The 25,372-nt window shown below is 43.5% G+C and overlaps 1 protein-coding gene across 1 annotated transcript in view; it reads right to left on the bottom strand.

Moving 5' to 3' along the window:
- Nucleotides 1–1,564: 1,564 nt before the first annotated feature.
- shisa9a (shisa family member 9a) overlaps nt 1,565–25,372 on the bottom strand; it is a 45,748-nt gene continuing 21,940 nt past the window's right edge. Inside the window, exons 3-5 of the mRNA XM_061095554.1 lie at nt 12,702–12,905; nt 2,255–2,490; nt 1,565–2,200 (exon numbers count right to left, since the gene is read on the bottom strand). Of these exons, the coding sequence (XP_060951537.1) occupies nt 1,565–2,200; nt 2,255–2,490; nt 12,702–12,905 (1,076 nt within the window). The remainder of the gene's footprint in view (nt 2,201–2,254; nt 2,491–12,701; nt 12,906–25,372) is intronic.

The raw sequence follows: 25,372 nt of genomic DNA, 5'->3' as shown, positions 1-25,372 counted from the left end.
CTGATATATACATAAAACAAATGGCTATTTAATAAAATAGGTAATTTTGCCTTATATTTTGCACATTTTATTCATTTATAAATCATTTTATAGGAATTTCTCAACATTTTGTTACCTGACAACTTCCCTGTGATAAGACTACAGGAATTAACAAAGTCTACTATTCTCCATAACATGTACTTTTTAAAAACAAATTTAAGTTTAAGTTTGCTTTAGAAGTGCTGGTATATGACATTTGGTACCACTGAATATGGACTAGCCAGATCCCACTGTTCAGTCTTTGTGCTAAGCTAAGCTAACTGGCTGCTAGCTGTTGCTTCTTATTGTATAGATATGAGAAAAGTATCATTCCTCTCATGTAATTCTTGGCTAGAAAGCCGGTTGGCATATTTCCCAAACCTTCAAACCATTTCTTTAACTATGTCAATTGTTCAGTAGGATTTAAAGGTATAATTAATGTTAATTGCTTGTCACTTTGACTCTGAGTAGTCTTATTAGAGATTATTTGAACACTGCAATGGTCTCAATTCACTGACAAGAATACAATTGTGGGTAAACATGAATTTTAGGATACAAACCACAAAAATGTAGATAATAAATATACCCAAATTAAATAAATTAGCAACCATTTGCAACTGAAATCCAAAATGACTGGTATCATTCTTCAACAAACCCATATCTGTCAAACCCTGGTGTGTTTTGTTGCTACAGTAAACATATCTGTGTGTGTACAAGTTTTTCTGTGCATGTTTCTGAATATGTGCATTTGTGTGTGTGTGTGTGTGTGTGTGCTTGAGAACAAAGCTCTGAGGAGCCTCTGCTCGCAGCAGCCTCGTCCAGTTGCTGCCTCCCTGCCACCTTTTCCCTCCTCGCGGCCAGCTGTCACCACCACAGACGAGATCAGAGCAGAACAATGCCAGTGCGACAGCGTCCATTCTCTGTGCTGGAGCCTCATGGAAAAGGGCGACCTTCAGCTGCAGAGCTTATGAGGGTGTTACTGAATAGCCAGACTGGAAAGCCCTGCATGTCTGCAAAGCCCAGTGTCCTCATCGTCTGTTTTTAAGCCCTCAGTAGATTTCGGGCTAAATCGTGAGGGAATGTTATTTCTTCCAAACCATTCCACACTTTGTTGGGCAGATGAGCAGAACACTTGTGGCCAGGTTTGTGGGTAAACTTGTATTTCTTCTTACCAAGATGTTTCAGTGCTGTACATTAATCCTTTATATTGCTTCTCAGGTTGGGTTCCTACGGTGAAGCCAATCCATCTTACTAGCAGGTTCCCGACGTCACCTGCTTTTATGCCATCCTCTTGACAACAAAGGTCTGTTCAGTGATTTGATTCGTGAACTCTCCGTTTGTGAAATGAGGAACACTCGGACACAGTGTCACTTTCCCACCGCATTCACCAGCAAACCAAGAAGCCTCAACTTCTTCACACAAACAAACACACACAGATTTGCACCTTTTGACCACCCCCGGAATTGGTGTCTCCACATAGAGATTACCTGTGTCACCACTCAGTAGGCATCCAATTACCCTTCGTTTTCTCCCTTTCCCTCCTCACTCACACAGTCACCTCTGTCTTGCTGTTGGTCACAAAGTAGGGCTGCGTGGGGAGGAAGTGTTGGCTGTGGCTTTGGCCTCTGCTGCCATGGAGCTGGTTCGGCTCCAGAACGGTACACTGAGGCCTCTTGTGCCCGTAGGTCTTCCTGCGCCCCACTGTCTCAGTCCCGTCCCAGCCCTTCAGCCCCATCCCATGCCCAGTCGCAATTGTGTTGGAACTGTATGCCAATGGGCGGCCCATTGTAGCCGAGCTGGAGCCAATGTTGGTCTCAGCGGGCCTGGACATGCCTAGGGACAGGCCACCTGGCATGGTCCCCACCATGTGTGCCAGGGAGGTAGCCCCATGTCCTGGCGGCTTGCTACTATGGCTGTGAGCATGAGGGTGGGAGCTGTGAGAGCTGTGAGAGCTGTGGGCAGCGTGGCCATGGCTGCCTTTGAGTTTGTGGCCATTTGGCTTAAGTCCCCCACCTCCTCCCCCTGCTATGTGCCGCTCTGACGGGAGGGTTGACACAGAGGAGATACTGGGCATCTCTGTGACATAGGTGGCCACGGGTTCTGGAGTCAGTGGACCCAGAGAAGTCATAGGGGTCATGGAGGACATCGGAGTGAGGGATGTCATGTGTGTCATTGAGGTCATGTGTGTCATTGACGTCATGGGTGTCATTGACGTCATGTGTGTCATTGACGTCATGGGTGTCATAGACGTCATTGGGTTCATTGAAGTCATCTGAGTGATGTTGGGGTTCATGGAATTGGAGGCCATTGAATTCGAAGCCATAGGATTGTTGGTCATCGGAGGAGTCATCGACGACATGTTGCCCATGGAGGGTCGGGAGTTGCCCATTGGCTGGAGAGGCAGGCCGCCCTTCGATGGCAGCTCCACCATCAGTCGACGCTTGGTGTAGAGTTCGCCGTTGTACTTGGCAGCTGATGGAAGAGGGAGAGAGAGAAACACGGAGCTAATGAAAATGTAAGGTGGACATGAAAGAGCTGCTGCAGGGTACAGCTGAGATCTTCAGTTAATTGTTAGACTCTATTTAATTTGCCTTTTTTCAATTTGGCTGTTTGCTCTTTTTAGACAGTCCGTTGTTAAAAATAGACGTTTCTCAGCACGTCTGTGTTTGCTAGGGAAAATAAAACTGTTATAGTGACTCATAAAGAGAAGGTTGAGCAGTTTGTAGATCAGCTGCAAACTAAGGCAGGCGAGAGTACATGCATGCACATGCAAACACACACAAGAAAAGGTTTGGATGAAAAATACCCTATCCCTTTTTTTACCCCCACAATCTAAAAAGGTAGTGTAGCAAACCCCATATACTTTAAATTGATTGGTCAGCCCTCCCTCATCACACTAACCAAACAGGTTGTGAGGGCAACTGACAACGCCTGCATATTGAGGAGTGTTGTGCCACCGGAGGAGTAAACTCAAAAGGAAAGACCAGAGAGTCTCCTCCACCTCCCCTCTTCCTCCTTTTATATAACAAAGAAAACATGTTATTTCTGTGGTGTAGGGAAGGTGTTCATTATGTCAAGAAAAATAACTATATCTGGGACAAAGCATGCAAGGTCATTACAACATACACTGTGGTGGTCAACATTGAACATACTGCATGTTCTTTTCTCCCTTTGACATACAATCCAGAGAACATTTTAGTGTTCAGGAGGGTAATTATTGAGCAACACGATGGGTGTGGTCACCCACAAACTGGAAGATTGGCTCATCCAGTCCGCATGCAAAATACTGAATTCCAAGCCCATCAGCTAAAGTCAGACTATGAATAAGCCTCTGGGTGCTCGGCCAATATTTTGGGGCTTCTGGTGACATATCAGGGACTAGCCACTAGGTGGATATCAGGGCCAAGACACTGTCTTCTATTTTCCGTCAGTCAGTCTCTACTCAAAACACAAACAGCGATACTTTTTGTTGTTTCTTTAGGTCCATATGATATTTTGGCTAATCTCTATTCACAGCGATCTGCATATGAATAAAGATAAATTGAAAAGTTAGCCTAAACATTTTGGTCAATGTTTTCCAGCCCTTCTGCTCTCCACAATCGACTGTTTACCTGCTGGCAACAAAACTTGATAGGTCAAACTTCATGGAATGCGAACCAGAATACAGATTCTGCCTATTCACATGCCGAATGAGTTCCTAGAGATTAACAGCTGCACTCTATCAATGCTTTTGGGTAGCTTTGTAATTTTGCTATTGCACGAAACATGTGCCCCATGTCGGCTTTGAGCTCAGCGCTTTGCATAAATGTAGTGAATTCATCAGAACAAGTAATCCTGTACAAGCATCTTAGCTTACTGACTCTATGAAATGATACCTCACAGTGTAATGGGTGAATACAATGCATTGCACTGGGACTGGAGAGTTGCTGAAATAAGTTATTGCAATTGGTGGCAAATCATTTTTAACTCAGGTAAAGCTATAAGGACACAAATGTATACACTGGGTGCAAATATGGAGTCTCAGCCAACAGACACCAACATCTTCCTACTCAGCCTCACTGTGCTCTATGTGCTGGTTTAAGCCTCTTCCCATATCTTCTGTCTACCCAGCCATGTTTGTGTGTGACTGCTCCTTTCGCCTTGGAGCAGTCACCTTTCATGCCACACATTTATTCTTCCCTCTGGCAGCCGCCGTCCCCAAGCCACAGTCTCTCTTATCACGGCGAAATGTGACCTTCTTTTCCTGTCGGATTCACATTCCAAGTCGAGTCATTACTCTTTAGCCCTCGTTGCCTCCACGTCGTCAGAGATAAAGTTAACACAGTCAGTGAGTTTGCTTTTGCCACTGTAACTATAAATCTGGTTTATCACGGCGAGAGAAGCGGGCGGGAGGGGAGGGATAGCAGAGGGGGGTGCAGATGGGGGGGGGGGGGGGCAGCGGCGTATCACCCGCCGAGTTTGCAGCTAGACCGCCCCTGGGGATCAAACTTGCTCAGGCGACAGGTGAATCAATCCGGCGGCAGTCAGCTCAACAGTGCACACATCCAGCGGCGTACGTGAGTGGAAATGGAAAACACTGCTGTTACGCAGTACGGGCTCTGCATGGCTCTGCCTGAGAAAGGCCAGCACCCCACTGGGACCAACACACATTATGCATGAGGAAAAACATACATCAAGCACTGCTTTTCCAAAATCCCCCAGTGCAAATAACATAAAGATCTTATTAGTGTTAGACCAGTGTGTCAGTCTGCTTTTTATTAGAGAATCAAGTTGTCTTCTGTCAAAAGGGATGGAGGGCTTATAATAATAATAATAAGTATACAGAATAGCAATATATGGCCAATGCATTGCATGCATAAGCACACATAATTATGAAACTCTTCAAGACCATATTTCTTTTCATATTTAGCAAATTTCAAAATCCAGCAACTCACGTATTCCTGAGAATTTTTTGTATTTGTGTGGATCAACCCTGTCATAGTTCTTTCACCCTAACAAAAGAACAATTCCAATGAATGCGGCCAAAGCTTTCTCAAGGGAATATTTGCATTCTTTGGCAGGTAAACGATCTAATGTAAAGATATTCAGTGTGGGCTTAAGATGTGAGATGTTATCTGAACCTGCTCTCTGTAGTAGCTCAGCTGCAATCTCCACTGTGGAAATGCAGCAATGTCAGGCAAAGTGGTGGAACTGTTGGAAATGGTAGCAAAAGAAATAGGTTATTACAGATACAAGCTGCTAGCGCTATCTATTATAAAATGTTAGCGGATTTGACATTTCGGCCATCTCAGCAGGTTAATCCACCATTTTGGTCCATACTTTAATATCTCCACCATTAAGGACTGACGTGAAATTAATAACAAACATTTGTGTTTGATAGATATATGTCTAATTCCCCAAGGCTCCAAGGGTTAATCGCCAGTATTGACAGTTGACTTGTGACCGATCGAACGCTACTATCAGCGGGACCTTGCTCTTGTGGCTCCATCATCCATTATCTACCCTGTAGGATTGCATCACATGTGACCAGGATATTTGACTTTTTCTATTTTTGTTTATTTGGATACTGGAAGAAGTGGAGATGCACCATCCTTCTTTACAGATCAACAGTCTATGGTTAAAACCTGTTTGCTCTTAGAGATTAGGGAGATGCAGGACAGGGGCATGTGTTCCACAATTACTGCAGATTCTTTTTGCAGACTATCCAAGACAGACAAACTTATTGATGTTGTAAAGCAACATCCTTTCTAACTCTTAATGGTTTATCGCAGTTGCTAGATGTTGCAGAGCAGGTTGCATTAGGCGTGAGCCATAATTGGTCATTTGTTCTCCTGGGCTGAGCTACAGGTCTGCATCCAGGGACGTTTATTAGTCGGGTTTTTGCCTCGGTCGGAGTTAGAATTCGATAAAGTGACCTTAAATAGATTCACAGGGGGACAGTGGACATGGCTATTGATTGACAGAAGGGTGGCTTATCAGCTGGACAGTAGACCATTGGGAAAGTGGCAGAGGCAATTAAAAAGAAAAGCGGAAAAAAGGCAGTTGGGAGAATGGTGTTGATCTTCGCTTGGTGCTTTTTCTCAGGGGGTCACTAGGCAGTGAAAACACCAGAGGCAGAGAACAAAAGAAAACCGGGGTCCATTTATGTTCCTTGAGATTGATAGAACTCATACAAAGGTGATTTCAAACAGAAACGCCACTTTCCGTTCGGGTTGTCTGCTGTCTCCTTCTGTCTCACCTCTCTCTCTCTCATACTTCACCCCCATAAAATGTTTTCACGGCTCATGAGTGACGTTCCCATCTCCGGATGAACAGTAATGGCAGTTTGCCTGCTGGAATCCCAGGCTCCTGCGCTGTGTAGCTCTAGACAGGATTCCAATCATTTCAAAGGTGCCTCTTTGAATACCACTTGTGGAATGGAAATCTGTCAGTCAAGTGTGAGCTAGAGGGGGGGTACGGCAGGAGGCCTTCCTTCAATTACAGAAATGGAATCAGATATGAGCCCCTATATGGGAGGATCGAGATTAGCAGCTCAGTGATTCTTTAAGGAGTGATATGGAGCGTGATGGATTTTGTGTGGGGGCCTGGAGGTGACTGTGTGTGTGTGTGGGAGGGGGGAGACAAAGGGAGCAAAAAGAAAAAGCTGAGGTAGAGATAAAGGTGACAAAATGAGTGGAGGGAGACGAGAGGATGGGAAGTGAAGAGATGTAGGTGAGAGGGAAAGGGGGAAGAAGAAAAGGTGAGAGGACATGAAGGCGATGGTGAGAAGGAAGGAACAGAGGAGGAAAATGGTGAAGGAGAGAAAAACAAGGTGAGTTTGGAAGAGTGTGCGAAGATAAAGGTCAGGGAAAGACGAGGAGCATTTCCGATATAAAAAAGTAAGGGGAAGGAGGTGGCTTTAAAAGCAGCTGAAGAGGAGGAAGAGGAGAATATTGCCAGTTACGTGCTGAAGGACTTTACAACCACTTAACATTGCTTCCTGTTGAATAAAGATTGTTGCCAAGCCAGATGTTCAAATTTGCCTCGTTGTAAATGAACCATACTGTTAAAGTAGTTATGCACTTTTCATCCCATTAAGTACGAAAGACTGCTAACTGCCAAATTGACAACGTGACAATGTGCGCGCATCGCGTCTACAAACCAATCAATGTCAGGAATTGCATGAGTTGAGTTGAATTTTCACCCTATTTTAACCCTCACTCTTAATTTAAAATAAAATGTAAACAATGTAACAAAGACATGAACTTTCAGGTGTGAAACCGCTGCAGACTTAAGATTCTTCTGCTCTTCAGGCTCTTCACAAGGTTATTTTTTCGGGGATTATTGTTGGATTATGCAGGAGCCTTTTTCTGTCTGTTTTTAGTTCATGTGAACATTTCAAATTGCCGATATTAGTGTCTCGCTCCACACAGGAATGTGTCCTATTTGCTTATTCTTACTACACAATGATTTAGATCAGAGGTCTTCAACGTTTTTCAGGCCAAGGACCCCCAAACAGGTGGAGAGATGGAGCAGGGACCCCCTACTATATATATATTGCATAAAATTGTGTTTTATATTAAACTGGACCTAGTGCCATGTTCAACATAACTACCCTGATATTGTGCATTCAATACTAAGCTATTCAAATATTACACGGGTTCATATATTCATGTTTTTAATTTAAACATGTGCAAGGTACAGGGTAGCCATGCCACTGCCATTTATAAACATACAGTGGGTACGGAAAGTATTCAGACCCCTTTAAATTGTTCACTCTGTTTCATTGCAGCCATTTGCTAAAATCAAAAAAGTTCATTTTATTTCTCATCAATGTACACTTAGCACCCCATCTTGACAGAAAAAAAAACAGAAATGTAGAAATTTTTGCAAATTTATTAAAAAAGAAAAACTGAAATATCACATGGTCATAAGTATTCAGACCCTTTGCTCAGTATTGAGTAGAAGCACCCTTTTGAGCTAGTACAGCCATGAGTCTTCTTGGGAATGATGCAACAAGTTTTTCACACCTGGATTTGAGGATCCTCTGCCATTCTTCCTTGCAGATCCTCTCATGTTCCGTCAGGTTGGATGGTGAACGTTGGTGGACAGCCATTTTCAGGTCTCTCCAGAGATGCTCAATTGGGTTTAGGTCAGGGCTCTGGCTGGGAAAGTCAAGAATGGTCACAGAGTTGTTCCGAATCCACTCCTTTGTTATTTTAGCTGTGTGCTTAGGGTCCTTGTCTTGTTAGAAGGTGAACCTTCGGCCCAGTCTGAGGTCCAGAGCACTCTGGAAGAGGGTTTCTTCAAGGATATCTCTGTACTTGGCCGTATTCATCTTTCCTTCAATTGCAACCAGTCGTCCTGTCCCTGCAGCTGAAAAACCCCCCCATAGCATGATGCTGCCACCACCTTGTTTCACTGTTGGGATTGTATTGGGCAGGTGATGAGCAGTGCCTGGTTTTCTCCACACATACCGCTTAGACTTAACGCCAACAAGCTCAATCTTAGTCTCATCAGACCAGAGAATCTTATTTCTCATAGTCTGGGAGTCCTTCATGTGTTTTTTGGCAAACTCTCTGCGGGCTTTCATATGTCTTGCACTGAGGAGAGGCTTCCGTCGGGCCACTCTGCCATAAAGCCCCGACTGGTGGAGGGCTGCAGTGATAGTTGACTTTGTGGAACTTTCTCCCATCTCCCTACTGCATCTCTGGAGCTCAGCCACAGTGATCTTTGTGTTCTTCTTTACCTCTCTCACCAAGGCTCTTCTCCCACGATTGCTCAGTTTGGCTGGACGGCCAGGTCTAGGAAGAGTTCTGGTCGTCCCAAACTTCTTCCATTTAAAGATTATGGAGGCCACTGTGCTCTTAGGAACCTTGAGTGCTGCAGAAATTATTTTGTAACCTTGGCCAGATCTGTGTGTGCCTTTCCTAATCGAGTCAAATCAGTTTAATTAAACACAGCTGGACTCCAATGAAGGTGTAGAACCATCTCAAGGAGGATCAGAAGAAATGGACAGCATGTGAGTTAAATATGAGTGTCACAGCAAAAGGTCTGAATACTTATGACCATGTGATATTTCAGTTTTTCTTTTTTAATAAATTTGCAAAAATTTCTACATTTCTGTTTTTTTTCTGTCAAGATGAGGTGCTGAGTGTACATTGATGAGAAATAAAATGAACATTTTTGATTTTTGCAAATTGCTGCAATGAAACAAAGAGTGAAATATTTACTTTCCGTACCCACTGTACATCTTGCATAAAACACTGAGCTATTAAAGTAATTCACAGATTCATGTTTTTATTTTAAACATACATGTATCCTCATCTGTGGATGGCACACATACTCCCACATTAGTGAGATGTCGGACCCTGATGGGTAGCACACAACTTATCTTATCTTGGATGGATGGAGGTTGTCTGGCAGAGGGTCAAATCAGCCTCACAATATGTTGGATGCATGTTAATGTGTATTGAAAGACAATTAAATTTGTGAAAAAAATTATAAAAAATTTAAAAAATTGTCTAATCAACCAAAGATTTCGCGGACCCCCTGCAGTACCTCCGCGGACCCCCTAGGGGCCGCGGACCCCCTGTTGAAGACCTCTGATTTAGATCATTGCTGTCACAATTTCCTTTGGGATTGATTCTTAATTTATGAAATATGTTACAAGGTTCCGGCTCTTAGGAGTAAGAGCCAAACACTCACTGATGTGTTTGTGTCACTGAAATGCAACGTGAAACGCAACTGGCATTTATTTAGCTCGATGGGCTTCACAGCGAGAAGGGTGTGGGAGTACGCTGCTGCTTTTAGATGAAAATGAAAACTGCTTTCGTTTGGATGGATGTCAGAATCTTCGGTCCGTACGAGGATATTGAAGTCCAAGTTGAATTTGGGGGGAGGCTAATCATTGTTGTACATTAAACAAAACAATGATCTTCCATCCTGCTGAGAACATCAACAGTTTGTGATAGCTGACAAATTCCAGGACTTGTGGCAGAATTTTCCTTTTTCTTGGATCAATCTTCCATCTACGTGCATAATTCCTTCCGCACATCGTAACAGACAACTTATATTTCCCCACACACTCTCCACGGAGCATGTGCATGTGCATCATGTGTTGGTGTTATGTGCCGTTAGATGAGTAGCAGTAGCCGTACATCAGAGAGAGAGAGAGGTTTTCCAGCTGAGAGACAGTGGGGCTGCATCCCTTACTCAAATTGCAGCGTGTCACGTGACTGCGGTGCACTCTGATCTATTGGAGCTGCTGTCAGTGGAGAAATTGGCATCCCTGCCTCTGCCGTGACTGATTCCTTCACTCCATGCTGAATGGTCAAAGGACAAAAAAAAGATCTCATTGCCTTTTTGGTCCTCAGAGACAGACACCAAGATGTCTTCTGTTTGCATTTTCAATAACTGAACGATTTTCTGCGATCAAACACGCTGGTAGATGTGCTGAAAATATCCAGCCACCGACTGAAGTCTATATTTGGTCAACTATCAGCATATTCTAAATATACACCAGCAAACAATAAAGATGGCAGGGTTCAGGATGACAGTGTTAATCACTATTTTCATTTCCTTTATGCTTTATGTGTCGACTTGTCACATTTTGTTCGTCTGTTTCTCTTTAAAAAAAATTCTGGCAGTTACATAAACTGCTACTGTAATCACAAAACACCTTCTTGCTTCCAGCACACAAAGCAGTGCTCAGCATACATGAGCATGATCTGTTAGTACAACATGTCTATGGATGAATTAGGTTCTTAACATGCAGGGCGGTGTAGGGAGGGACACTTAGAATGCAGAGGGGGTTCAAACCTGTATTTGTCATCGGAATCAAATATTTTAACTTCGGCTGTTCGCCATGCACAGAGGCCTTTCAACAAATAGGGTCTTGTAGCTATTTGCACAGATATTTAAATTTTGTGTTATTAACAATATCTGACGCGAGTGGGCTGAATTCTGAATCAGGTGAGGGTCGGGTGCCGTACCTGACGAGCATAAACAAGCTGACAAGACGCTCGCCCTGAAAAATTCACAAGTCAATCTCGAATGAATTCAGGTTATGAAATAGTGATGCCGCTGCCAATAACACATGAGCATGGTGCGCATCAGCTCACACTGCCAAATGACCTCATTGAATTCGGCGCCATGCATTAGGCTGCCGAACAGCTTGATGAGCCGCCTGTTCCTGTGTTACATGGAGTCTAGTTTGGTGCCACCAGTCAAATCAGACCGCTGTAGTTCAGCAGCGTCGCTCCTGGAGGCCTCTGGAAAAAATTCTCCACCGCTCTTTATGTTAGGATCACAAAACCTGTGGGGACTGTACATGAATTAATCAAGAGGGGAGGTAGGGGCCGAAAAACAGGGGGAGGTCTTTTTGCTGAAGGGAGGGTTGGCATAATCTGTATTTTTTTTTTCCTGACCCAGATTTAATCATTTTCTTGCAGGATTTACAAGACAATATAAAAAAAAAAACATTTTTATGTGTGCTGGACCATGAAAGTACATTCATTGCATTCCAGTCACTGCAAAGATACAGCTTAACCATAACCAACAGCCACAATGTCTCTTTTTATTGCCAGTTATATTTAGGGAGATCAAACATAGTTTCCAAAAATAACAATCAATTGAAGGTTAATTGCTCCTCGTAATTGTAACACAACTCCTAGGGGATCTCTAAAAAAAGGCAAGGGATGAATTAATAGTAACCCCAGTTTTCAAATTTACTATACTTTAGATTATGATTCAGCCTGCAAGAAAGGGGCAAGTACGGTGGCCATTAGAGCTCAATGCACGACAACGTTTTCATCATCTCACAACACAAGTGTGGCAAATACAACACAACTAAATACTCACAACACAATGGAAGTGTTTCCAGGGGACATTAGAAAGTGATGAACAAAGCTGGGACACACTTGCCAATTCAGGAAATTTGACAAAATACATACATATAATTCAGTGTCTCCCGTTAGTTATAGAGAACTGTGGAAGCCTCCCAAGTTCTAGTTTGTCCAGTCAGAGCTTTATAATGAACCAAAACACTTTTTACTCTTCTTATCATAACGTAAGAGATCTATATCTTTGTGTGTGCTGCACTATTTGCTGTGTGCTGGCTTGTGGAGTCGCGCTACGGAGAGCAACCACATGCTCAAACTATGGTCCATAAAGTTTTTATCGTCCATGAAGACAGTCAGACCTCATAGTTTCAGTTCCAGTTGGTATGCGATTCTCTTGCATGCAAGACATTTTATTCACTATTATTCTGTGCACATATTATTCTGTGCACATATCAGAATCTGGTGAGCTTGACAGTGACTTCGTGCACATTCACCCCTACTGCGTCCATAGCTTGAATTAATGCAGATTACTTCGACTGGCTGGATACAGTGTCTCAGCCATGTTCCTCCCTTTTCGATGTTTTCTATGTGCCGGGCATGTGCTATTAAATTGATGAAGATGTTTTCATTCATTGTAGTGAGTTGAGCTCTCAGGGCCTCCGTAGGGAAGGGTCACAAGTCCCAAGAGTCACTGACGGTGCCCCAACTCCAAACATTCTTACAGTCAGCACCACTATAAACAGCAGGTAAATCAGTCACCCAACTTCCAGTGCACTCTCTTCTCCCCTAAACTGTTAAAACATTCTCTGTACCTCTTCATTTTAAAATGTTAAGATGATAAGAAGCTTGACAGACACTCACCCACAGCCTTCAGGGAGGCGTATTTGTTGAAATCTTTATTCTGCTGCTGCTGCTGCTGCTGCTGCTGCTGTTGCTGCTGCTGCTGCTGTTGCTGCTGCTGCTGCTGCTGTTCGTAGGCGTGAGCGAACTGGCTCAGGGCGGGGTACGGGTGCTGCTGACCCATGTTCGAGCCCTGTCCCACGTTGTTGTTGATCTGACCCCCCTCTGTGGACAAGGACACACGGCAGGACAAGGTTAGGATCAGGTTTAGGATGGTTATCAACGGGAATATCTCTCCTGTTCATTTTCCAGCATCCACTCATACACCAACCCCCTTTTTCTTCTACTGTAGGATGCATAAAGAAACGATGATGTTGAAAATCTGTCCACACTCAACGATTCTCTGGACACACGAGCGGCTATTCATTACAACACCGTTAAAAAATGAACTCTTGCGCTCATTCTACAGCTATAGGCTCTCGTTTCCCCATGCTCCCCATTAAACATGTGGACAGAATGCAGACTGTAAACACTGATTGGCTGCATCTACCGACCATTACAAGAGATTTTATCAGCGGTTTCAGCGCATGTCTCAGAATACAAAGTAGCCTGGAAGCCCGTGTAGTAGCTGAGGGCTCCTTATCTGAGGTGCTTTACAGACACATCCCACATCTACGGTGTCAGGTACTGTGTGAGAACTGTCCATCTCGATGCTGTGTCTGTGGTGAGCACACGGGCGAGGCCACGGTTGAAACATTTCCAGTGAGGGTTTAAAAGGGAATATATCAATATGTTCTCCAGATTCTCACTTTAAAGGAAGTTTGATTTTTAAAAACAGAACTTTTTAGGGGAGGGTTGAGAAATAGCTCTCCTTAAGACTTCTTTGAAGTGGGGAAAAAAAAATCCAGACACCAGGCAGTCAGACTGAACTTTTGTTTTCCATCATACTCTCCTAATAGTATTTTAAACTGAGTATCTCTATCGGGGCTGCTTGGCCATGTTCATTTTGCTAAACGGAAGGTATTACTGCTGCAGCCCCCAGTGAGCCCCACTTACACCATTCTGACATTCATCAGTGTTTTCTTATCTGCGATTTGTTCTCAGGTCTAAACAAAATGGATGCACACTCAAGAGCCCTCTTGCACACACTTGCTTACTGACAATGCTTGTGCAGAAAAATCAGTTTCTCTTTAATCTGCAGTTGTATGGTTAGGTTTCAATTACATAAAAAGACAGGTTTCAGTGCATAATTCTGCTTTTGCAGATTAAGTTATGTTAATTTCTTTAAGTGTCAGAGATTTAAAATACATGAAAATGTTATAAAAGAGTACACTCATTCAGCAAAATAGTCACCTATCATTAGGTTTCACACACTGGTTGTGGTTAATGTGCTAATTGTGTCACAAGCTCCATGATTTTCCAGCTTTTAGAGTAAATTTCTCTCCAATTGCAGTTAATTCTGACGAGCTGACTGACTGTGAGACAGGAACAATTCTGCAGTTTAAGAACGATTCAGAAAACTGACGTAGGGTTTTCTTAAGAACAGAAAAGAAAAGCATGAGAAGTGGAACTGGGAATATGGTTGATTTGACATCATACTCTAGGATACAAAGAGATTTGTATATATATATATATATATTTGTATATAAGTTTAACTGTTTAATATTTTAACCATTTATAAATGTATAAATCTATGGGGAAATGGCATTCTCCTTCTCTTCTGCTTCCTGTTACAGTTTTCAAAAAAGACAATGTTACTATTTTATGTGTTCTTTTATTTACAACAAAATCTATTTGGCGTGATGTTGTGATTGTGATTAGCAATCATACCCTGGGACATTATCCCAGGAGCACTCTCAACCTCATAATTGAGAAGTCAGTGGATCAGCCCTCCTCCCCACTTCAGTTATGTAATGGGGCCTGATGCTGTACCTTCCCTGGAAGATGCAAAAAATCAGATGGGGAGGGGGGACAAGACATACAAGAAATACAAGCATGGAAATAAACTGAGGCACCTGCGTCTCAGAAGAGTCGTATGAGAGCGTCGTGGAAGTGAACTGCTCTGTCTGACTTCAAAACTCAGCCGAGTGTTAAAATATGTGTGGGAATTCTGAGGACACTCTCCAGCATTGTTCTCTCGCTGGGCTGAGCCTGACAAGATAATTGTAAAATCCTGTTCCTGAAGGCAAAGGTATCCTGGCTAAGTGAAAACATTCTGTTAAAAGCCCCCCGTACTGCCACTTCATAATTTGAGGAAGTAAGTAAGAATGTAAGAGAGAACGAGAGTGAGAAAAAGAAAGTGAAATAGGAGGACAGGAGAGGGATGAGAAATCACGAACAATGAAGAGTGTTCGAATTTTTCTGGCAGAGAAATGAAGGAGGTGTGTGAAGCACAGAGGGAGCGTGACAAAACCATTTACCCAGAGAGCAAAAGAAATGAATATAGAGACACCAAAGTCAATTTCAGACACGGAAATGTACGGAAATGGTGTTTTCACATATGAAGATCACAGCAGGACACATTCAGGCGAGGGGTAGCACATGGAGAGAATATGCAGGAGGCGGAACATTACTTATAAATTCCACTGCAGAAATCACATATTTATATCAACAACGGCAACGGCCTTTAAACATCAAAATGTCACGATTCTCGTTGTCTTACCGAAATTTCCAGGAAAAGAGAGACTGGCTTGGACATTGCTGTTCTCACATAAAGCCTCTACGTACGACTTTCATGAAAATGTGCAGGCGTAAACACCTACAGTGAAAAATGGACAATCCCAAACCAGCCCTATACATATAGTAACTCTTCCTCACCTCCTCCTTCTCTGACCAATAGTCGCTCAAACACACGTCCTTCAGTTGCTCCGCAGCAAACAGACGAGGAAGTTGTAAGTCCGGAACTCGACAACTATGATTTCCTTCACCATTTCCTCCCTGTTTCCCCTCAGCCAGTTGTGAGCTGGGCTCAAAACACCTCCACAGCTCTACTGTCAAGGCAAAGCAACTCGTGTCGCTACTTATTATTCACTTAGCCCTGGCACCGACTCAAACCACACACACACACACACACAAGCACACACACACACCACACACACTGACTGACTGACAAGGTAGACAGGGAGTCGAGACAATTAAAAAGAGCATCAGAGTGAGAAACAGTGTGAGGCCGTGTCGACGAAAGAATAAGAGACAAGATTCCCTGATGCGATGAAATGTCCCATGGTGCTGAGTGAAGAGGAACAGGCATGTGATGCGAGTTCATATAGACAAGTGGAGACAGCACATCCAAAGCTGGGAAATTAAATGACTGGAAAAATGCAAGCCTGAAACATTTTCTATTTTATTGGATTTGAGAGCCACCCACTTCTTGGGTAAACACTTTGCAATGTTTTGAAATGGCTAGGCAATACTGGCTGACTGAAGGCTGTGTGAATTTGCGTCAATTGAAAATGAGCCTGAGTGATGGGGGTCGGTGGTTGTGAAGAGGAGGAATATAACAAATGGAGGCATTGAGTGTTTATACTGCTGAAACAGCTACATAAATTAACTACATTCAAGTCACGATGAAGGCCAGTCTCCTGCTTTGTCTTTCTTTCGAGGCCAAAGCCGAAAAAAACAAGTTGTCTGATTTTCTCTTTCCATAAAAGGCTTTGTGTGGTTGTGGAGCGCACTTGTCAAATTCAATGTCCCATGGAAGCACAGGTGCAGCTCCCTCTCTGCAGGCACTCTGCCACAGACAGGTTTCAGTGAATCCTTGAACAGTCGTAGAAATGTCAGCACAGTTGTAAAACCCACAGTTACAGAAAGAAAGAGGAGAACCCCCCCCCCTCACGTTTGTACTGTAAACCAAACTCAGATTGTATGCAAATTATCCATATGTTGTTATCGTTGTCTCACTGAGCAGCAAATGAACATATGGTTAAAACTGTGCTGCATTTTAGCTAAAGCTTTGGGCCGCGGTAAACTTCCCGTTTCAAATAATAGCTTAGGTACTACTCTTGTTTCCCGCATTGGGGTCAGCCCTATGTTCCCACAGACCTATGTTTCCAGATTTATTTTTGAAAAATTAGTCCCGATGTTCCCACAGCCCTATGTTCCCACATTTCTAGATTTTTCTGAAAATTAGGGTTAGGGTTAGGGTTAGTGGTGTTGAGGTCAAGAGAGTTTGGAAGGGTTAGGGTTAGAATGGTGGGAATGGTGGACCCTTAACTACCAGGCAGGTTAGGGTTAGCGGTGTTGAGCTCAAGAGAGTTTGGAAGCTAGCTAGCTCCTTCAAATCGCCAGCTACGGAATGGTGAACCCTTAACTACCAGACAGGGGTAGAAATGTGGGAACTGTAGGAACATAGGGACTAATTTTGTAATGAATATTAGAACTGTGGGAACATAGGGCTGTGGGAACATAGGGCTGTGAGGATATAGGGCTGTGGGAACATTGGGCTGTGGGAACATAGGGCTGTCAGAATATAGGGCTGTGGGAACAAAGGGCTGTGGGAATATAGGGCTGTGGGAACATAGGGCTGTGGCAACATAGAAACACTCCCACTGCATTACGCATGTGTGATTCCAGTAGTAACCCTAAGAAATGTTTTTTTTGTATTTTTTCCACTGAAGTATGAAATCCATAGTTTCTGAAGAGATGCCAGACGAGTTTTAAGGTCACTTGTTATTTTCCTCCGACCTCCTTGAGCTTGACGTGATGGACATCTGGCTGTGCAGTGTTTCCGTTCACCAATATTAAAGATTTATCAATTCCTGTACACCATGTCCCCCCCCCCTCCAAAGCAAAGTATATCGTAAAGTGGTTTTAAATTGGCTGAAGGCTGAATCCCTGCTGTGTCGTGTCAGTCACTGACAAAAGGCTGCTGGGCATTGAGTTATATGAAGGCACCATGGAGGACTACTGAAAGGTTTCTTGGGAAAAGCATTGAATCTGGTCTGAAATGTATGCCACTGTTTTTTGACGTTATTTTTTGGGGGGGGGATTAAAGAAGAAGACACGCTGCAGAGCCAAGGCGGGAGGAATGTCAGGATTACAGTTAGTGTGACTGGACTCATGAGACAGCGTGTGGATGATGAGCTTATGACCACCAGGTAACAGACGGTGCAGTCAGCGGCGCCCGACGTGAGCGTGCACCGCACTACACTGCCGAGGCGGAGTCACACATACGGCGCCGAAACGCTGAGCGACTTCAAAGCGGCACCGCTTCCCTCGTGTGAAGCCAGACATCCAGCGTGGAGCCCACAGCGTATCCTCCCGGGGACTTACTGGTATCTGTGCTTTTCTCATGTCCCCAGACAAGAATATATATTCTCCTGTGCTAAGCGCAGAAGGAAAGGGAAATAGGGTAGACAACACATTGAAGGCTGATCCTTGATGTGTTCTGTAGAGCTGTGAGAGTGTGTGCGAGAGGAAAATGAAGAAGAGAAAGCATAAAGGGAGAGACGGAGACATCAAGAGAGAGCCAGAGCACATGTATGTAGGAGTGCTTGTGTCTCTGTCTTGGCCTGGCTCCATTGCCACTGGCTGTACAGTGTAATTTCTCTGCTTGTTTGATTCGGCGCTGGAAATTGTAAGCAGCTGACTCATCTAATATTCCCTCTTTCTCCTCTCTCGGCAAACGGATAAACCCTCTTCGTTTTCCCCGGCTGCAAAACTGCCTCTCTGTCATTACTCAACCCTCTCCATCCTCTCTCTTCCTCTCCCTCTTGTCATGGCAACGGCATTCTCTCGTGTAGTATTTGCTCTGCAGCACGCGGCGAGTTCGCTTTGTCCCGCAGTCACCCGCGCCCACATATCAACAGGCAGCCTGGCTGTACTGTACTGAAAAAGTCATTGTTATGCAACCTATGTTATGTTGCCTGCTGCTCCATCGGTCTGTCTGTTCAGCTCTCTCCGCTCGGTCTTCACGTGTCTGCTTTGCCTCCTCCGAGCTGGTTTAGGGTCACATCCTAACCGCTTTGTCAGGCAGGCACTGTCAAAGAAGCGTGCATCTTTTTTATCGAAAGACTCGCTGTAGTTTGGTATAAAGGCAATTTTATGAGTCATCTTTGGGTATTATATCATTTGGATGCCGAGTGTTGACACAGAAGTCAGCACCGACGATGAAAACCGGAGTAAATAGAGCCTGACTTACAAAAAAATGAGACTTGCACAATTCTCCAATAGCTGCTCCTGTAAAAATGGGAGCTACAGTAAATATCTTTGTGATATTAGTTCAGAACAACGACATGAAAAACACATGAAGAGCAAACTCGTGTGTATTATGTGGCTGTGTTGACTGCACATCATTCAACACTATGTGACAGGGTGTGCAAGTGAGAGAGCGCGAGGTCCTCTGTGTTTTTTCTGCAAACGCATATTTAGTCACACTGAAAATGGTAAGCTGGTTACGTGTGAGCCTGTGTGCGGCGGGAGTCGAGAGCTGCCTCTTTATATTCCCTCCCGTCTGTTTACAGTAAGAAGAGCGGCTCATGTCTTGACCTCATCCCTTCCGTCCATATCGCTCTCCTGCACGCATGGAGGACAGCGAGGATCACATATCGAAAAGAGACCTCATGGTGTGACCCCTCCAGCTCCTGGGAATTTCTCCAAGAGACGGGTGTAAGATCCTCTTCGTGTGTGGCGGGGCCTTGCGGCGAATGAGCTCATGTGCAGATCTGAGCAGAAATGGCTCAGGCCTGCACATAGGTCAGACAAACGTGATTAGGGGCCATGGGGGAAAACATTTGTTGTGTATTCACTAGAGTTAATGATTTTAGCATGTGTTTAAATATAATGAGAGGTTTAAATTTATGATGCTTATTTTCGTGATTCTCAGACATTCCCAGAGAGCCCTTCAGCAGTTTATTCAAGTAGGTCTCTCCCTCTTTGGAAGGACCTTTGACCTAGGGAATGACCTCCGACCAGCAAATGGATGGGGGTAAAGGGAAGATCCTTGACCATTGCATTTTCATCTTCATGTACGAAACACGTCCTTATTAGGCAGCAGGCCTTGGGTGGGATGACATGTTACCCGAAGTCGTGGGCGGAACTAACCTCTCTATATAATGTGTGTGAGACCACGGCTGGTCAGATCTCACTATTTGGCCTGGGTGATTTCTCCGAGTTCTAGAGCTCGTCCTGACCTGTGAAACTTCTGTGTAATAAACATTATTATACTTGTAAGTACTGGGTCCGCGTTCCATTACTTCATCATCGACTTCTACAACAAACATCGACATCTCGGCTGACCAGAACATACTTCACATTCATCAGATGCTTATGATATAGAAACGAGACAGTTTCCATCCAAACGCGAGAGACAGAAAGCGAGACACGAACAGATGTCTGAGGCTCCGCGGGTCTCGCTACCTGCTGGTTCTGTCATCAGCGGGTGGCAACTTTGAAGCGTAAAGGGGCCAAAAAGCAGACGGATGGAAACTTATTTGACATCCATGCTTACACCTTGAGCGAAGGCCAGCTTTATGAGGGTCGAGCCAACAGCTCACAGCTTCTAGAGGAGCTTTAAAAGTCACTGAGTCGTGTATAGATCAGTGAGTCCCAACCATGGATTCTTGTACCTCAGGGGCGGTGGACATGTGGAAAAACTGTGGAGCGGTGATTTGAAAAAAAACAAAAAATTCCACTACCCAGAAATGATGCAAAAAATATCCTGGATTCAAACGTCACCATCTTGCACAAGTGGACTCAATCTGCTCAGGAGCAAGATCAATCATGGGTCAGTCTCAGCTGTCAATCATGATGTGTCACCCCATTTTTAAAGAAAAACAAGCACTTGTACAAGCATTTTTGTGGGATAGAATTGACTCAAATGACAAAAGCCTTCTTTGAGAAAAATGTATTTGATCTGAACTTTGATTTGTGACTTTTTAGTTTGGTCTTTGTCCGGCTCATTAACATGGAGGAGGCAGGGTTATAACCCATAATGCAGCCAGTCACCAGGTAGCGATTGAGACGCGCTTATGCTTCACCTTTGGGGAGCAGTCATGTCTTCTATCTTTTACTTATCTCTAACTTAACGTAATCAGCCTGAAACCTTATCGATTGTAAAGAAAAACCACTGCAGCAAAATCCACTTTTCTTTTGGTAATAGTGTTAAATAACATCCTGTCTCTAACTCATATGAAGGGTCGTTTACTGTAAGTCTGAAAGAAGGATCTGGATTGCTGGGTGTTTAGCGACACAGTAGGTTTTAAAGCTCCAAAATGAGTATTTGCATGAACAAGCATGAGGAAAAGTGGGCAATACGATACAGGATCTTCCTGTTTTGACGACGTGTCACTGGCACCACACGTTACATTTTTCCCCAGAAACACACAGAAGTGCCTGGAGGACTTTGGCTCGCATGGCCATGAATAATATATCTTATGTAGCTTAGCCATACGGCTGCTGTACGGCGCTCAGCACACAGCGCAGTCTGTCTGATCCAAAGCAATGTGTCACATCCTCAGACTCATATAGGGGCTTGTTTTCCAAACATTGTTCATCTCATTATCGTCACCATATGCTGCTCGCTTTGTCGGCGCTCATTAGCGCATCAGCACACTCCCATTTAGGAGGAGATAGTGCGAGAGAGAGAGCTCAGAGGGGGGACACGATGGAGAGAACGTCATAAAATACTCGAGGGAGAGAGAGAGAGAGATACAGTGAGATGTGTGCAGCCAACGGTTGCTTGTTCCAAAACTGATCACCTATCTCCGAGTAATTCTCATGAGGGCTGACCATTAAACAGATAGAGGGGCGATGCAGAGGAAACCGTATTATTGAAAAGTCTGTCATGGGTAACGGCGGCTGTAAATGATAGCGGAGAGAAAAGCTTATCTAACCTTAATTGTTCCTCTGTAAGCCTTTGAAGGCACAATGACTTCCGCGGCAGCCTTTTATGATTACAGCCCTCCGTCATACCTTCCTCATTTTGAAGAGCTATCGATTTCTATTCTTCCTTTTTTTTCCCCTTTCTCTTTCTCCTATTCAAAGTGGAGCGTCTCCTGCGGGATTCAACAAATCTCCATCTTGCATTGTCTTGTCACAGGACAATGCATCGACTCCAGTCTCACAGGACATTGTTAAATCAAGTCACTGAATCAATAGTAACATATAACTCTGATATCCATCAAGACCTGATCGCTGGTTAAACTACAAATATGTCAGTACAAAGGAGGCGAGTGTATAATGAAACAAATTAATTATCAGTGTCAAAGCAGTGCTGATAATAGCATCACTGTCTAATTAAATTCTTGCTCTGAACTTTAATTTCCTGCTATTGCATACAGTATACAACGACAGATTTCTTAGACTTTTATCTGTATCCAATCCCAAACTGTGGCAGATGGGGGCATTCATTTGGAACGGAATGGAAATGTGTCATTGCAGCTGACTTCACGCTCACATTTAAAAATGCAAAAAGAATCAACTTCGTGGCAGCTGAACTGCACGAATGGATGGAGACGACTCACACGTGAAGGACATTAGAGCAAATGAAACGCGAAAATAACACCTCCGGACAACGAGACCTGTTTATCAGACGCTTCAAAGCAAAAAAAGTAGCGCCGAGCGCTGACAGATGTGTGGGAGAACATCACAAGTTGTTTGGGAAGAAAGCTGCAAAGTGCTGTCTAGCAACTGCAATTTCATATTAATGAGAAATCAAATCGAGCAGAAATCAGACAGCACACTGGTCTTGTTTTTAAATGCGTGGAGTGTAATGGTGATACGAGCCTCAATTAATACATCAGCGGCCTGGCAGGCTACCAACGCTGAGGTGTGAAATACTACAGCAGCTTCAAACCTTCAATGACAACTTAAGAAGTGAATGCTCAGAATATAAGACGTGGATCTGTACGTGCTGGCTGAGGCTAAATTCACTCAATAACGTTAGACTCTGCCCCAAAATGAATCTGATGTTTCACACCTGCGTTGTTTGGTTCGGACCTTCAGACTTTCCTGTTTAGTCCAAACCAAAATAAGAGGTGTGAAAGGAGCCTTGGATTATGGTCTAGAGAAACAGACTGGTTCGGTTTGTTGGCAGTGTGAAAACTGTATTTTGGAAAGTTTGGACTTTCCGACCAATCGCAGGCAGTTGAGACAATATTCAACAATAGAATAAAAGAACCAGAATTGCTTGTAGTCTTCCCCTCCAAAGATACAGTGTTTGAAACTAACTGGAACATGAATCTTGGTTCAGACTTTCCGGTATTAAAATGCCTTTTGAGTGCTGGTATATGATCCAATTTACAGTGTTAAAACAACACAGGGCTGCACTGATCTGAGACATTGAATCTGGATCTGTTGCAATATGTTTACACCAAGAATACACCTTTTATATTCCCTCACATTAACACTACGTCCTCTACGTCACATGTCCGATGTAACAGTCAAACTCAGGACATGTGATGTCAAGCAGTTGCTTGAAAATGCTGTGAAAACACCAACAGGAAGTAATAATTCAATTTACATGAATTAATATGATTATTGCTTATTCTGAGTATGACCTTATTCAGGTAAAGGTAATCATAAAATACTGGTTACATGAGAGTGTCAGTTTATTGACAGATTAATCAGATTCATATCAGAATATTTGTGACCATTAAACGTGTCAACTGACCTTATTAAGAGGATCAGATATGGGCCCTTACCTGATAAAGTATCCCTCAAAGTGGAACCTCAACTTGTAAAGAACAACAATAATCCTTGGAGTCATGTAATTTTGCATTCTTAATTTGATCCCAATGTGTTCAATGCAGTGCACTGTACAAATTCTGAACTTGTGGTATCAGATAGATCCACATCAGAGCTGAGGTATCGGGAGACAAAACATTAGATCGCTGCATCGCTGCAAATCATTTAGTGGTAAGGGGTCAAATTTAAACCTGTAAATAGACTGTAATATTACGGTTGACCTCACTAAAGTTTCTTTTTTCCTTCTCACATTCCTACGACCCCCCAAAAGACTTCACAGAAATCTTTCTGGTCGTGGTATTTCGAAACCACCAGTGTTCAGGTTCCTGCCACATGATTGTATCTCATAAGTGCCCAGGGCAGTCATCTCTGGTAGCTACACACTGGGTGTTCCTGCCTGTGACAGGGCTCATCAGTCACCGGGCTGAGCGAGGGAGAGACGAGCAGATAGAAAACAGAGAAATAAATACCTGCTCCACTAAAGCACATGATTGACAAAAGGGAGCCCTTATTCATCACGGTGAAGAAGCACCCCTCAAGGAAACAGGGCATCCGCAATAACATCCACCCCTATTGTTTTTCTCAACAATCTTCTCGCAGATTTTTGTTCACGTTGCGGCCCCGATTGCTTGCTACAAAAAAGGAGGCCAGGTTTAAAAGTAAGTGTCCTTTACTTTTGTCCCCATTTAACTTCTTCCTCCTTGTGAGTCTGAGCTGATTGGCGAGATGCTACCGCTGCACTGCCACCTTGACTTCCCCGGCCATCCCGGTTCCCCTCCTTCATCCGGAGTTATGAGTCAGCGGTGGGACCGCCGAACCGTCAGCTGAGGGCAACATGCTGCTCGAGACAAAGAGAGACGGACAGAGACAGACAGATAGGGAGGGAGGGAGGCGGTGGGAGATGGTGATGATAATGATGTGTGCCTCCGCGGGGGGGGGGGGCTGACACCTCTGACAACATGTCAGCAGTGCCGACCCAGATACCAGAGCAGAGACGAGGCAGGACACCAGTTTCCAACGGTTGCTTGTGAGAGACTGTCAGGTGGTCGTGGAAGTTATGACGACGGAAGACGAAAACATTCTGTGCGTGATTTAAACTGATACTGAAATGAAATTATGAAATTAGGCTGCTTCTATCTTTATTATACTCATATGCAATAACACCTTTCATGTGCAATTTGTGTAATATTAGTGTTTTGGTTCATGATCATATCAACTCAATATAGTATGCAATGTTTGAATTGATTTCAATGTTATGTGCATATTCAATATAATTTATCTTTCAATATAATTTTAATACTCCTTTATCATTTAATTTGTACTTACTACCACTTTAGTTAAGCTTTTCTCTGTCTAATGTAACTTTGCTTATGTTTCTCTTATTTTCATCCAATTGTTATCTACTAACAGCCACTGGTTCTGCGTTACTCTGTATACATTTAGACTTTTAATTATTTTTTGTTTTTATCACTTTTTGTATTCTATTCTTCTATATATTGTTCTGTACTGTAATGTCCGGGACTAATAAAGTCTTACTTTATCTTATCTTAAATTTAGAATTAGCCAATATATAGTCCAATATACACCATTGCAGTCACTATTCTTGAACTCAGGAAAATGTCCGAACCCAATGAACATTTTTCTAGAGTTTGAAAACAGCTTGTGGCAATGGAGGGAGCTGCTCAAGATTTAAAACAATGATCCTTCTCTTACTTCTTCATCTTGAGTTGGGTTTCAAACTTCAAACTTTTAACTGAAAGCCTGCGTATCAGACTGGAGGCATGAGGTTTGGTAAAAAATGAAATAAAAAAGACTATCGAAGAGAAGGGAATCAAAGTACACTTTATGGATTATGAGAAAGGTAGGGTTCAGAAGTTTTAGAATTTCATCCATCATGGGAACAAAAAGTTTGGATATCTCTTTCTAACCCTCTGTCAGCATTTTGACAATCACTGTATTTGGGCTCTGTTTTTGTCCCTAAATCCCCCAAACTCCCTGAATGAAGACCA

The sequence above is a fragment of the Limanda limanda genome, chromosome 21 (assembly GCF_963576545.1).
Source record: "Limanda limanda chromosome 21, fLimLim1.1, whole genome shotgun sequence".
In the NCBI taxonomy this organism is placed as follows: Eukaryota; Metazoa; Chordata; class Actinopteri; order Pleuronectiformes; family Pleuronectidae; genus Limanda; species Limanda limanda.
This window is presented reverse-complemented; position numbering and strand designations above follow the sequence as displayed.